Below are 14,514 nucleotides of genomic sequence, written 5' to 3'. Positions count from 1 at the left end.
AGCCATAAGACTGCTGAACAAATAATCAAATGGTCAACCGGACTATTTACATTGACATTATCTATGCATAGTCACTTAACCCCTACCTACTTGTAGAAATTACATTGACTAACCTGTAACCTCACACATTGACTCTGTACCGGTACCTCCTCTACATAACCTCGTTATTTTTACTTTTTATTTTGCTTTTTACTTGAGTTTATTTAGTAAATATTTTCCTAACTCTATTTCTTGAACTGCATTGTTGGTTAAGGGTTTGTAAATAAGCATTTCACAGTAAGGTCTAAACCTATTGTATTTGGCGTATGTGACAAATAAAATTTGATTTCATCCTTTTTTGCATTCACTCTCTTGCACTGACTATACACTCACTGGATTCTACCCAAACATTCACATATACTTAAATTCTGAGGATATACCCGCCCTATATCAGCTTTCTGGTCACCATAGCAGCACACGCTCCAGCAGGTATATCTCACTGGTCACCCCCAAAGCCAATTCCTCCTTTGGTCGCCTTTCCTTCCAGTTCTCTGCTGCCACTGACTGGAACGAACTGCAAAAATCACTGAAGCTGGAGATTCCCACCTCCCTCACTAGCTTTAAGAACCAGCTGTCAGAGCAGCTCACAGATCACTGCACCTGTTCATAGCCCATCTGTATACAGCCCATCTATCTACCTCATCCCCATACTGTATTTATTTATTTAGCTCCTTTTGCACCACAGTATCTCTACTTGCACATCCATCTTTTTCACATCTACCATTCCAGTGTTTAATTGCCATATTGTAATTACTTTGCCACCATGGCCTATTTATTGCCTTAACTCCCTTATTTGACCTAATTTGCACTCACTGTATATTGACTGTATCTTTTGTTCATTCCATGTGTAACTCTGCGTTGTTGTATGTGTCGAACTGCTATGCTTTATCTTGGCCAGGTCGCAGTTGCAAATGAGAACTTGTTCTCAACTAGCTTACCCGGATTAATAAAGGTGAAAAAAAAATAAAAATACTTACACTCCAACACACACACACACAAACACACACACACACATCAAAATGATTCTCCACAGAGACACACACACACTTCACATACACTGCTGCTACTCTATGTATTATCTATCCTAATTGCCTGGTTATTTTCCCCCCACCTACATGAACATATTAACTCGTATCCCTGCACAACGATTCTGTACCGGTACTCCTTGTATATAGCCTTGTTATTGTTATCTATTGTGTTACTATTTTTATTTTTTACTCTTTGTACTTTTTTACTTTGCATTGTTGGGAAAAGGGCTCTTCAGTAGATTTGATGTTCTGCTGCTGAATAAAGCCGTTTGAGGTCATTTGATTGTTTTATGACCTAATGGATGGATATGGTGTAAGAATAAACGCAGCAAGAGAAACACATTATTATTGGTGTGGTATCAAGTCTGTAACAACAATTCAAAGTTTCCTCTAATACGTTTTTTGGGGGGGTGGAAATATGGTTTGCTTGGCTAAATCTAATCCATCCGTGTATCCGAGTGTCAGTGTGGAGTGAGGGAGAGAGGAAGGGAGGTTGGAAGAAAAGCAAATTATTCATGGGTCCCTCCTGGTGATTTCCCAGCGGAAGTTTGTGGCACTGTGAAGAGAATACAGACACTGTTTATATCCACATAATTATGTAAACTAGCCCAGTGCGGTAGCGGCACAAAGTCAAACTGAAAGAGCCTCATTTGCTCTATCAATTCACACTGCTCTGTTCTGCCATTCCACACATATCGTGTCTGTCTGTTTGTGTATTTTTCTGTTTGTGTATCTGTCTGTCTGTCTCCCTCATGGAGACAACCCGGTCTCTGCTTGTGCAGCATGGGAGGATTGTGTTGCAAATTATGAAATGTCAGTGGAATATGTAAGTTGACAGTGATAAATGAGACAGCAGTATATAAGGATTCATAATTTCTTGACAAAAGAAACAGAAGGAGAGGAATGATATGTACTGTGGGGACCAAAAATGTGTGATTTGTAATGTATTTTCTCATAGAGTCGTGTGTTATTATTCTCTAATGTAATGGATCACAAGAAACAGGGACAGCCTTGTGCAAATAGTGTACTGTATGGGGAAATAAATAATGTCCAGATTCTTTCCAGATTATGTGTATATAAAAAAATAGATATTTTTACACAATCAAAATTATGTATTTGTATTTCTCTGCAGATACTCCATTGACCGCCATACCGATCTGGAAAGACTGTTCAACATTGATTCTGTAAATGGCACCATTACAACACTGAAAGCCCTCGACAGGGAGATGTCCAAATGGCATAACATCTCTGTTGTTGCAACTGAAATAAGTAAGATTATAATCCCTTTTCTTTACCTTCTTTTGCAAAAAATGTCTATGCATGTGTCAGGCAGCCGAGGTCTAAATGTAATGTGGCCAAACGACGCCAACTAGGTGTGGTTATAAGCCCAAGGAACTCAGATAAATTAGGATAAGACAACAAGACATCCGCAGCCCAGTAGCGATTGCGTGCTCTAAAACGCAGAGAAAACTGGCCAGCGACTTGTCCCACAGATATGTGCACACTGGCACGAGTGTGCAAAGTTGGCAAAAGTTTTTAAATGTATAAAATCAAGAAAAAAAAAGAAAAAAAACAAGGGCATCTGTGCAATATTCAAGTAAAAACGGTGCAAATAACACTAAATCACCACATAACTAATGTTAGCCACTATAGCTAACCAACCGAGCCCAGCAGCCAATCCTGCAAGGACCCCTTAGCCGGCACTATAATCGGTTCATCTTCCACTACATAGAATTGACAAAGTCTACTTACAATTTTCCTGGGTAGCTGGCTCCAACCGATCGGACCAGGATGTGTGTAGTTTGCCTTCATACACAAGTGCTGATACACTTCAGGCTACAGGATGGCTGGCTTGCTTGGTCAATCTGGCGTCGGCTCCGAGTGATGTCCAAGGCATTCCACTCCAGTCGTTCCACATCCGCATATATACAGTCACAACCAGGATGGACAATCCTTGTCCCAACCCAATAGGTCCACATCAAAGAGTCACTTATCAGACCCAATTGTCTGATGGGATTCTCATTAGGAAGTTCAGTGTTCACGGCGGGAGCGAGTATTTGGAAGAACTAAAATAAACATGCAAATACAATGTCATGGATTCATCAATGTTTCAGTGTAGGATAATCAGTCTGCAACAATGTGAGTCTTTCCAATTCCACAGTAAATCAAAGTTTATTGTTCACAGCAGCATGACATCCACCCCAAAACTTTAATGTAGCCAGTCCCTGGCACATTCCATGTCTTGTTCTCTATAGTGAGCTGGTGGATGTCCAAGGTTAGCCCGAGCAGGTGCCGGTTTATAACATCTGCTTCATCTGGTCTATGGGGCTCAGCAGCAGGGACAACATAAAAAAAAATATAGAATGGCGGTCTACTCCAGCCTCTGCCTCAACTATGGGTGTAGGTTCCTGTTCAGGTGCTCACCCTGTCCCTTTCTCTTCCTGTCTCGCACCCACACCCACTCACTTGGAAGTAGAGATAAAGCTTGTGTTTTACAGTCATAGTCCTTATTGTGTTGCTAAGCTGGGTCCCCCATTTTCTTTTTGGCTAAGTCATAATCAAAAGGTCAGCCTTTGGTGACAGTCCCTCACATCAGAGTGCTCACATCAGAGTGGAAATGGGAGGGGCAACAAAAATGTCTCGACTACATGGGAACATGCTGTTCCGACTTTGGTTTTTGCTGTCTGATCACGAGTAGGGACAGCCCATGTATATCAGGTAAACATGTCAATCATGACCAATATGTTTTGATAAGTAACTAGGGGCATACTGAGGGAAGGGAAGTCTAGGACAATCACTTCCAGGGGGAAGGACACTGGAATGCGGTTTAAGGGGGGCCCTGGCATCTACTCTGTATTTCTGCAGGCTACAGACAACACATCCTTGAAATTATGTTTTTACATTGGATAAAAGTAGAGACTCAGAGCTACAAAATGGTATATAACACACTACAGTTGAGGAACAACGGGAAAGTAATTTTGCTTTAATAGTTGATGAACTTGTAATCTTCAGCATCTATTTAAGGGTTGATCCGAGAGTTCTGTACTAACAACAGCAGTCAAGCTGCTAGCTACTTCCAGACAAATGAGAGAACAGCTCACTGAACATTACTTGCCCTAAGAGAGCTGGTTAGGCTGTTATGTTATCCAGCAGCATACCAACCTGCATACCAATGCTGGCTTGCTTCTGAAGCTGTGCAGGGTTGGTCCTGGTCAGTCCCTGGATGGGAGACCAGATGCTGCTGGAAGTGGTGTTGGAGGGCCAGTAGGAGGCACTCTTTCCTCTGGTCAAAAAATGTCCCAATTCCCCAGGCCTGTGATTGAGGACACTGCCCTGTGTAGAGTGCTGTCTTTCGGATGGGACATTAAACGGGTGTCCTGACTCTCTGCGTTCATTAAAGATCCCATGGCACTTATCGTAAGAGTAGGGGTCTTAACAACAGCAGGTGAGAACCCAAGCTAACATTGGCCAGGTTGCTAGCTACTTCCATGCACAATGAGATAACACTGACCATTTTACTCGCCCCAGCAGATCTGCTTAGGCTGTTTTCATGTTATCCAGAGCATTGGTGACTGTAACTGTGCTGCTGGCAACAATTGAATTACGCTTTTTGCCAACGTTTACTGACACCGGCCATATTTAACGGGTGTTAAATTAACCATAATCCCAACTCATGACATTACTACCCCACATGCAGCTGCAGGTAGCTAACCAACCAGGTTCAAGCTAGCTAACATTAGGCTATAACTAGTGGCTCTGAGATACGAATTACCAGAACATACATGTACCGTTAGCTAGCGAGCCAGCCAGCTAACGTTAGCTAGCAGTACACTTTAACTTGAAATGAAAAGACTATGTCAAAATGATAAACTTGCAATATCTGCAAATGTAGCTAGCTAGATTATCTTACCCATACATATTATGGATGGAGGCGTCTCCTGTCAGATGCCATGGTTGTCCTTAGTTTGAAAATGTAATCCGGAGACAGGTGTTTTCTCCATCTCCTTAGTTAACATACTCAAATTCCACTGACTTCAAAACTCTGTCCTCCAGAAAGTGGAGAGCACACACGTAACGTTAGCCAATGAGCCAGCAAGCTAACATTAGCTAGCTAACTTAATTTGACATTAGGTTTATGCAGTTTTACTACACAATACATTTTATAAAAAGCCGCGTTAGACAGGATTACCTAGACTTACTGATCAGCTCAAATAGACGGAAGTGTGCTATATGTTAGACCAATCCAAACTCATCTCTCGGCATGTCCAGCCCTTCATTATCTCAGCCAATCATGGCTAGCGGGAAAGTTGCTGACTTTTTCTGTGGCTAAACCAACTAGGCTCGTAATTTAACAATTTGATTCGTATTTACAGATGGTATACACGTTCACATGTTCTAGAGGGCATTTCTGCCAAAAAAACACATTTTGATAAAAATAAAGAAGTTTGCGTTCAAACGGCTCCCCTGTGAAGTATGGTAAAGAGATGAACATTCAATTCTCTGTCATCAGCTCTGGTGGACATCCCTGCAGTCAGCATGCCAATTGCACGCTCCCTCAAAACTGTGGCATTGTGTGACAAAACTGCACATTTTAGAGTGGCCTTTTATTGTCCCCAGCAAAAGGTACACCTGTGTAATGATCATACTGTTTAACCAGCTTCTTGATAAGCCACACCTGTCAGGTCTTATGGATTATCTTGGCAAAGGAGAAATGTTTGACATATATATGTGCTATGTTTTCGCCGTAAAACATTTTAGAAATCTGACTTGCTGGCTAGATGAACAAGGTGTTTATCTTTCATTTGAGCTATTGGACTTGTTAATGTGTGGAGGTTAAATATTTTTAAGAATATTTTTGCGTTCCATGCGCCACCGTTTCAGCTGAACGTGGGAGGGTTGATTCCCAATTGGAAACCAATATCTTAGACAGGTTATACTCTTTCCATTAGCCATACTTGAAATCACCATTAGGACATTTACACTTAGGCACCCAGCGTGCCCTGGGGTAAAATGGCATCATCATATTTGTTTTCCTAAAACCTGTCCTTTGAGTAACTGAACACTGCTTCCAAAAACACAATCCTGCCAACTATTGCCAAATGTCAGGCAGCTGAGGGCCACCTGGCCAGCCCCTTGTCCCACAGATTTGTGCGCTCCGGCAAGAATGTGCAAAATGATCAATAGTTTTAACTTTATAAAATAACAACAACAAAGGGAATCTATGCAATATTGAAGTAAAAATGGTGAAATGTGCAAATAACGCTAAATTACCACATAACTTAGCTAATATTAGCACTATAGCCAACCAACCAAGCCCTTCAGCAAGTCCAATGTGGAACTGTAGCCGGCACTATAATTGGTGTATCTTCCACTACATAAAATAGAGTAAGTCTGCTTAAAATCTTCCTGGGTAGCGGGCACCAGCCCACTGACCTGGGATGTATCAGTGCTGCTACACTTCCTGGCTTCGTCAACCTGGCATCGGTTTGGGTGATATACATAGTGTTCTGCTGCAGCCTTTCTGCATCTGCATATACAGTGCCTTGCGAAAGTATTCGGCCCCCTTGAACTTTGTGACCTTTTGCCACATTTCAGGCTTCAAACATAAAGATATACAACTGTATTTTTTGTGAAGAATCAACAACAAGTGGGACACAATCATGAAGTGGAACGACATTTATTGGATATTTCAAACTTTTTTAACAAATCAAAAACTGAAAAATTGGGCGTGCAGAATTATTCAGCCCCCTTAAGTTAATACTTTGTAGCGCCACCTTTTGCTGCGATTACAGCTGTAAGTCGCGTTTTGCACATCGAGAGACTGACATTTTTTCCCATTCCTCCTTGCAAAACAGCTCGAGTTCAGTGAGGTTGGATGGAGAGCATTTGTGAACAGCAGTTTTCAGTTCTTTCCACAGATTCTCAATTGGATTCAGGTCTGGACTTTGACTTGGCCATTCTAACACCTGGATATGTTTATTTTTGAACCATTCCATTGTAGATTTTGCTTTATGTTTTGGATCATTGTCTTGTTGGAAGACAAATCTCCGTCCCAATCTCAGGTCTTTTGCAGACTCCATCAGGTTTTCTTCCAGAATGGTCCTGTATTTGGCTCCATCCATCTTCCCATCAATTTTAACCATCTTCCCTGTCCCTGCTGAAGAAAAGCAGGCCCAAACCATGATGCTGCCACCACCATGTTTGACAGTGGGGATGGTGTGTTCAGCTGTGTTGCTTTTACGCCAAACATAACGTTTTGCATTGTTGCCAAGAAGTTCAATTTTGGTTTCATCTGACCAGAGCACCTTCTTCCACATGTTTGTTGTGTCTCCCAGGTGGCTTGTGGCAAACTTTAAACAACACTTTTTATGGATATCTTTAAGAAATGGCTTTCTTCTTGCCACTCTTCCATAAAGGCCAGATTTGTGCAATATATGACTGATTGTTGTCCAATGGACAGAGTCTCCCACCTCAGCTGTAGATCTCTGCAGTTCATCCAGAGTGATCATGGGCCTCTTGGCTGCATCTCTTATCAGTCTTCTCCTTGTATGAGCTGAAAGTTTAGAGGGACGGCCAGGTCTTGGTAGATTTGCAGTGGTCTGATACTCCTTCCATTTCAATATTATCGCTTGCACAGTGCTCCTTGGGATGTTTAAAGCTTGGGAAATCTTTTTGTATCCAAATCCAGCTTTAAACTTCTTCACAACAGTATCTCGGACCTGCCTGGTGTGTTCCTTGTTCTTCATGATGCTCTCTGCGCTTTTGACGGACCTCTGAGACTATCACAGTGCAGTTGCATTTATACGGAGACTTGATTACACACAGGTGGATTGTATTTATCATCATTAGTCATTTAGGTCAACATGGGATCATTCAGAGATCCTCACTGAACTTCTGGAGAGAGTTTGCTGCACTGAAAGTATAGGGGCTGAATAATTTTGCACGCCCAATTTTTCAGTTTTTGATTTGTTAAAAAAGTTTGAAATATCCAATAAATGTCGTTCCACTTCATGATTGTGTCCCACTTGTTGTTGATTCTTCACAAAAAAATACAGTTTTGTATCTTTATGTTTGAAGCCTGAAATGTGGCAAAAGGTCACAGGATCGAGGGAAAGATGAACAGAGAAAAGTACTGAGAGATCCTTGATCAAAACATGCTCCAGGACCTCAGACTGGGGCGAAGGTACACCTTCCAAGAGGACAACGACCCTAAGCACACAGCCAAGAAAACGCAGGAGTGGCTTCAGGACAGGTCTCTGAATGTCCTTGAGTGTCCCAGCCAGAGCCCGGACTTGAACCCGATCAAACATTTCTGGAAGCACATGAAAATAGCTGTGCAGCGACACTCCCCATCCAACCTGATAGAGCTTGAGAGGATCTGCAGAGAAGAATGGGAGAAACTCCCAAAGTACAGGTGTGCAAAGCTTGTAGCATCACACCCAAGAAGACTCAAGGCTGTAATCACTGCCAAAATTCAAGTACTGAGTGAAGGCTCTATATACCTATGTCAATGTGTTTTATATACCGTAATTGCTGGACTATTAAGCGCACCTGAATATAAACCGCACCCACTGAATTATTAAAAAATATGTATTTTGTACATAAATAAGCCGCACATGTCTATAAGCCGCAGGTGCCTACCGGTACATTGAAACAAATGAACTTTACACAGCCTTTAAACGAAACACGGCTTGTAACAAAAATAAATAGGCTTTAATGAAACACGGATTGTAGCAAAAATTAAACAGTAGCCTACCAAGAAAGTCATTGGTCACTATCTTCCTCCTCCTGTGCACTGAAACCACTGAAGTCATCTCCTTCGGTGTCGGAGTTGAATAGCCTCAGAATTGCTTCATCCGATGTTGGATCGCTGCCCTCTTCAACACGCAGCAGTCCAGGCTTTCGAAACCCGTTGATGATAGTGGATTTTTTGACAATGCTCCACGCTGTCAGCAGCTCTATTTCCTTTTCCAACAGCCAGATCGATCGCCTTCGGCATGAATCTTGTGAAAGCGGGAAAAATCCATAAATTAGCCGCGTCATTGTATAAACCGTGAGGTTCAACGCGTGGGAAAAAAGTTGCAGCTTATAGTCCGGAAATTACGGTATATATAAATTTGCTAACATTTCTAAAAACCAGTTTTTGCTTTGTTATTATGGGGTATTATGTGTAGATTGATGAGGGGAAAAAACGAGTTTATCCTCTTTGAGAATAAGGATGAAACGTAACAAAATGTGAAGAATGTCGGTGTCGGAATACTTTCCTGTACGTTGTTTTTTTGTTAACTTTCTAATGTTAACTTCAGGGATATTTCAATTTTACCCTACGAGCTCCGGACTACTTCTGTTTTTCTGTTCTACCTGATAATGAATTGCACCCACCTGGTGTCACTGGACTAAATCAGTCCCTGATTAGAAGGGAAGAAATTTTTAAAAAGCATTGTAACTGGCTTTGAGGTCCAGATATGAATTTGAGGGGGTCTACTCTATGGGCCAACTAACACATTTTCAAACTTCTTGTTTAGGTAACCCTCGCCAAACCACTCGAGTCCCAGTGTTCATACGGGTCTTGGACGTAAACGACAATGCACCTGAATTTGCCATGTATTACGAGACATTTGTCTGTGAAAATGTCAAATCTGGACAGGTACAGTAGATGTATGACATCATAATACTACAAATGGCGAAGAAAAGCCTGAAGAAACATGTGTTTTCCCATACCTTTTTGTTTCACTATCCACAGCTGATTCAGACAATAAGTGCGGTTGACACGGATGAGCCCCTTGTTGGACATAAGTTTGTCTTCAGTATGAGCTTCTCCAATCCAAATTTCACCATCATTGACAATGAAGGTAGCTAATGTTAGCCTTGTGCTTTTTATCTGGCCATTATCTGGTCTTAGTTGTGTGAGTTGTATTGACAATTTTACTTTTTTGTAACCTATGGAGCTGCAATGTCACAATCATTACTGGGAACATTTGTTCTAAACATTAGAAACACCCTTAAATTTCTCATATCCCCTTTTTCTTCCCTCTGCGATCCACCCCTTAGATAACACAGCCAGGATCATCACCCGAAGGGGAGGATTTAGCCAGCGTGAGATGAATACATACCTACTGCCCGTGGTGATCTCAGACAATGACTACCCTATCCAGAGCAGCACCAGCACTTTGACTGTGAACGTGTGTGCCTGCGACAGCCGGGGGAACGTGCAATCCTGCAACACAGAGGCTCTGCTGTCTGCCGGGCTGAGCACTGGAGCTCTGGTGGCTATCCTGCTCTGTGTCATCATCCTCTTGAGTAAGTATCACTATCAATCACACTGGTAAAGTAAACCGTTGCATAACAAATTTCACCCTATTCCCTGTTGTTACGAACCAGCTCGTAGCCAGTAACAAAGAGAGAGACAACACAGAAATAAAGAAATGACAAACGTATTTATTAAACAAAGTAAACTATGTCCAAATAACAATGGTGTGTGTGTAGTCAGTAGTCAATAGTGTAAGTGAGAGGATGTGTTCAAAGATTGTGATAATGAGGGGTGTTGAGGGGTGTTCACGCACGCAAGAAACACCACCCAAAAATGCCACAACAAAAAACACCAGTGTGTTTGAGGAGACTCTCCCACACAATCTATGGGGAGAAAGGTGTATTTATCCCCGGGACACACCCGGGACCAGGTAGTGTCCCATTTCGCTGACAACCCTCCCGGCTCCACCCACCGACATCCTATTAGGGAAAACAAGAGCAAAGAGAAAGAATTCGGCAGACAGAGTGGGAAGGTCGTCACACTGTGTTGAGCCCGTAAGGCTTTGGTCAAATGTAGTGCACAATATAGGGAATATGGTGCCATTTGGGAGACGCCCAAATCAAAGTCAGAGAACTTAAGTACTATTCTTAATTCTGAACATACAGTACTGTACAGTAGCACACAGCAATCCAAGTCACTTATTACAAAGCTGAAGCAATTATTCTAGGCTGTGTTGGACTCTACCACAATAAACTACACTGCACGTGTAACGAACTGGTCTGTAGCCACAAATATCCTGGAATATAATGTGATAACACCCTATGGAGTGAGAAAGGACTTCATTTGCACCCGGTATGCACTGGCTAGCTCCTTCTTTTTCTCTGCTGTGAGTCCTTCGACAGCACTTAAATCCTCTGTGCTACTTCTGTGCTATTCTTTTGTGTTATTCCTTTCATCATCAAACTTCTTCAACTAAAGAAAGTTTAAATTAGGGCCACTCACTGAGACATTACTTTGCTGGCTGCATGTGTAAATAGTGTTTCTCCTCATGAAAATGGTGCAGCAGGATGAAAGCTTTTATTATTGGTTATATCCACTTGACAAAAAGGTATTTGTGTTTTTCCCTGCTAAAGTAGGTCACATCCTATTTCCTGGCATCCTAAAGCACCACTTCAGCCTCCTTTGTGAGCTAATGCAGTATGTAAAAGCACAAAGTGCAAAACATAAAGTGTGCATGTCTTTTTCCCCGGCAAAAAGCAAAAGATACGTAGTGCTTATGTTCAAGGGGATATCAATAAGTAATGGGCAAAAAGATGACTTTGAGCCTGGTATTGCACTTGGCCAAGCATAACCCCAGTGCCATCTAAACAGCATAATCCATGAGCCTATTAAGGATGTTGAAATATTAAATTATCCAATTAAAGGTCATGAGTGACTTAATAGCAACATAAATACCAATCCACTGAGTTTTGTTTGTGTACTCTGCTTTGCGTTATGGCTAAGAACAGCCCTTAGCCCAGTGTTATTCATGATAATGCACAGGTTCTCATGTTTTATTGCTTAAATGAGTGTGTGTGCTATTCCTCCTCCTCACTCAATAATGCAGACCCAGTTCATCTGTTGATGTGTTCACCTGTTCATCTGTGCTCTCTTCCTTTCTCTTCCTGTTCCATGATCTCCACCCAACTTGAATCTTGCTCACATCCTTGCCTAGTCACTGATCCCTCGCTAGCAAATTAACTATTGACATTTCTTCCACTGCATGCTGTGCTTGTTCCTTCTCACAGTCCCCATTCACTTTTCTGTCTGACACTGGAGAGAGCTCTACTGTAGCTCTGGCTTCTGGCTCACTCAGATTGGAAGTGCTGAAGGTTGAACCCCATGTTCGCCTCTTGAGTGAAATATCATGACATCTGCTCATTATCCAATGGTTTTCTCGCTTGAACCCCTCTGACAGGCTGTCTAATTCACCTCCACTACGCCTCTGACAGGCAGGCAGTAGGCGCTGAGCTGGAACAGTTTGCGCTCCTCCTCCACACTGCACCACACCCCTCCATGCCAACCCACACCACCCAACACTGGGGTATCAGTCAGAAAGGCCTGGTAACTGGGCCTCTAAAGAGCCACTCCTTCAGAGACCTTTGTAATTAACACCTGGGTGGGAGGCAGGTAGAGTACTACAGCACCTGCTGAGGGGTGGGAAAGAGGAGGAGGAGGGGGATGAGGAGGAGGCCCAAATGTAAGGGAATTGTTTTTCCTCTCGATTTGCTCCTTTTTCATGAAAATAATGAGCAACAACATAAATCCAATGCTCTCATAGTGCCACTGGATGCACATTCCTCCTTCAGCTGGCAAGTTTGGATTTCAAGTCTTGCTCAGAAATTAAAATTGAATAAGATGCATTTAATTATGTGAGTAAGGGTAGCCTGTCTTGAGAATGAGAAAAACAAAGGGCTAATTCAAGTGCTACAGATTTTCAACAGTGAATTTGATGTTAAGGGGAAAAGCGAAAGAAAAGCTTGTTCTGCTCAATCTTTAATAAAAGGAGGTGAGTGCCCAAGACAGTGCAGCGTATTTATCACTGATAGCAAATGTCTTTCTCTCTGGTGTGTATTCCTGAGTTTACTTAATGAATGACGGAGCACACTCCTCTTCTCTCCCATCTCATACTCAAGTTTTAATCTCTCTATCTGTCTGTGTGTGTAGTGATCGTGGTGCTGTTCGCTGCCCTGAGGAGGCAGCAGAGGAAGAAGGAGCCTCTGATTATCTCCAAAGAGGATGTGAGAGACAATGTTGTCAGCTACAACGATGAGGGGGGCGGAGAGGAGGACACCCAGGCCTTTGATATTGGCACACTGCGCAATCCAGAGGTGATGGACGCTAAGAAGCTGCGCAGGGACATCATCCCAGAGATGCTGTTTCCCTTCGGGAGGACATCCCCTATAAAGGATAACGCCGACGTCAGAGACTTCATTCACGGGAGGCTCCATGAGAACGACTCAGACCCCACCGCGCCCCCGTACGACTCCCTTGCCACCTACGCCTACGAGGGGAGCGGCTCGCTAGCCGAGTCACTCAGCTCCCTGGAGTCTGGAGCTACGGAGGGGGACCAGGAGTACGATTACCTAAGCAACTGGGGACCGGCGTTCAAAAAACTAGCGGATATGTATATAGGGAAGGACACAGAGAGAGAAACCTAGATTACAGTTAGGGCTGTACTACCGGAGCCCATCATCAATGACATGTATTGATAATCTCTCTCACACACTATCCTGCAACCGATCCATTGATTCATATGGCTGGTCAAGTAGAATTCATCAATTAAACATTAAACTCACTACTGGTGGTGATATTCCTCACAGTTTTACTGTTTTTGGTTATAATCAGTAAAGATGCCTTTGAATTTTAAGAAATGTTGTGAACAATGGTATGGACAATGTGTTTTGTAACTGAGGAGTGAGATAGTAGTCTTGTATACTATCAATGTTTATTGGAGAAAAAAAATGCTTTTCGGGCAAAGTAAATTTGAAATAGATACATGTATGAACTGCTTTTCCATGATGGACATACTATATCCTATTCGCCATCTTTGTTTGGCAAGCAATGTTCATGTTAATGGTTGGTTAGGTTTATTCTGTGGATCCATTTCATCATATACTGTAGGTGTATGATGTAATAAGGACGTGTACGTTGTAGGGTAACTGTCACACACTGAATTCATGTTGTTTGAATGCCAAGTTATATTGTTTTATATTTATATTTTTATACTTCTTTTCTTAATAAAAAAATTAAGAAACTTCACATTTTCATAAATTTTTCATAGAGTTTCAAGTTTTATTAGTAGTATTTTATGAATCACACAGTTGTATAAAATACAAGTTGATACATCATATCAGTGGAATTTGATAATATAGAAGTTCCACAATATTCAGCTGACAAAACACATTGTAAATGTAACGTTTTCACATCTGAAGTATGGGAAACTAGGCATGAGCTACAACCACCACCTCAATTTATTGTTAGCCACTATGGTGCAATGTAAATCAGATGGCAGTAATATATTAGCAATATGAGTATTGCTAGGGAGGTTCCACTTTACATATACTGTAATGATCAATAACTCTCGACTTTCTCTTTGTGGACAAAAAAAATACTTTATTTAATTTATTTTCCCAATTATGGATAATGTATCTGCAT

General features: G+C 42.0%; 1 protein-coding gene across 1 annotated transcript in view; it reads left to right on the top strand.

The window, feature by feature from the left end:
- LOC110535566 (cadherin-10-like) overlaps positions 1-14,118 on the top strand; it is a 63,422-nt gene extending 49,304 nt beyond the window's left edge. The window contains exons 8-12 of the mRNA XM_021620631.3: positions 2,200-2,336; positions 9,593-9,714; positions 9,811-9,919; positions 10,119-10,367; positions 13,024-14,118. Coding sequence (XP_021476306.3) covers positions 2,200-2,336; positions 9,593-9,714; positions 9,811-9,919; positions 10,119-10,367; positions 13,024-13,517 — 1,111 coding nt within the window. The 3' untranslated portion in view covers positions 13,518-14,118. The remainder of the gene's footprint in view (positions 1-2,199; positions 2,337-9,592; positions 9,715-9,810; positions 9,920-10,118; positions 10,368-13,023) is intronic.
- Positions 14,119-14,514: the final 396 nt, after the last annotated feature.

The sequence above is a fragment of the Oncorhynchus mykiss genome, chromosome 11 (assembly GCF_057628025.1).
Source record: "Oncorhynchus mykiss isolate SJ-2025 chromosome 11, ASM5762802v1, whole genome shotgun sequence".
In the NCBI taxonomy this organism is placed as follows: domain Eukaryota; kingdom Metazoa; phylum Chordata; class Actinopteri; order Salmoniformes; family Salmonidae; genus Oncorhynchus; species Oncorhynchus mykiss.
This window is presented reverse-complemented; position numbering and strand designations above follow the sequence as displayed.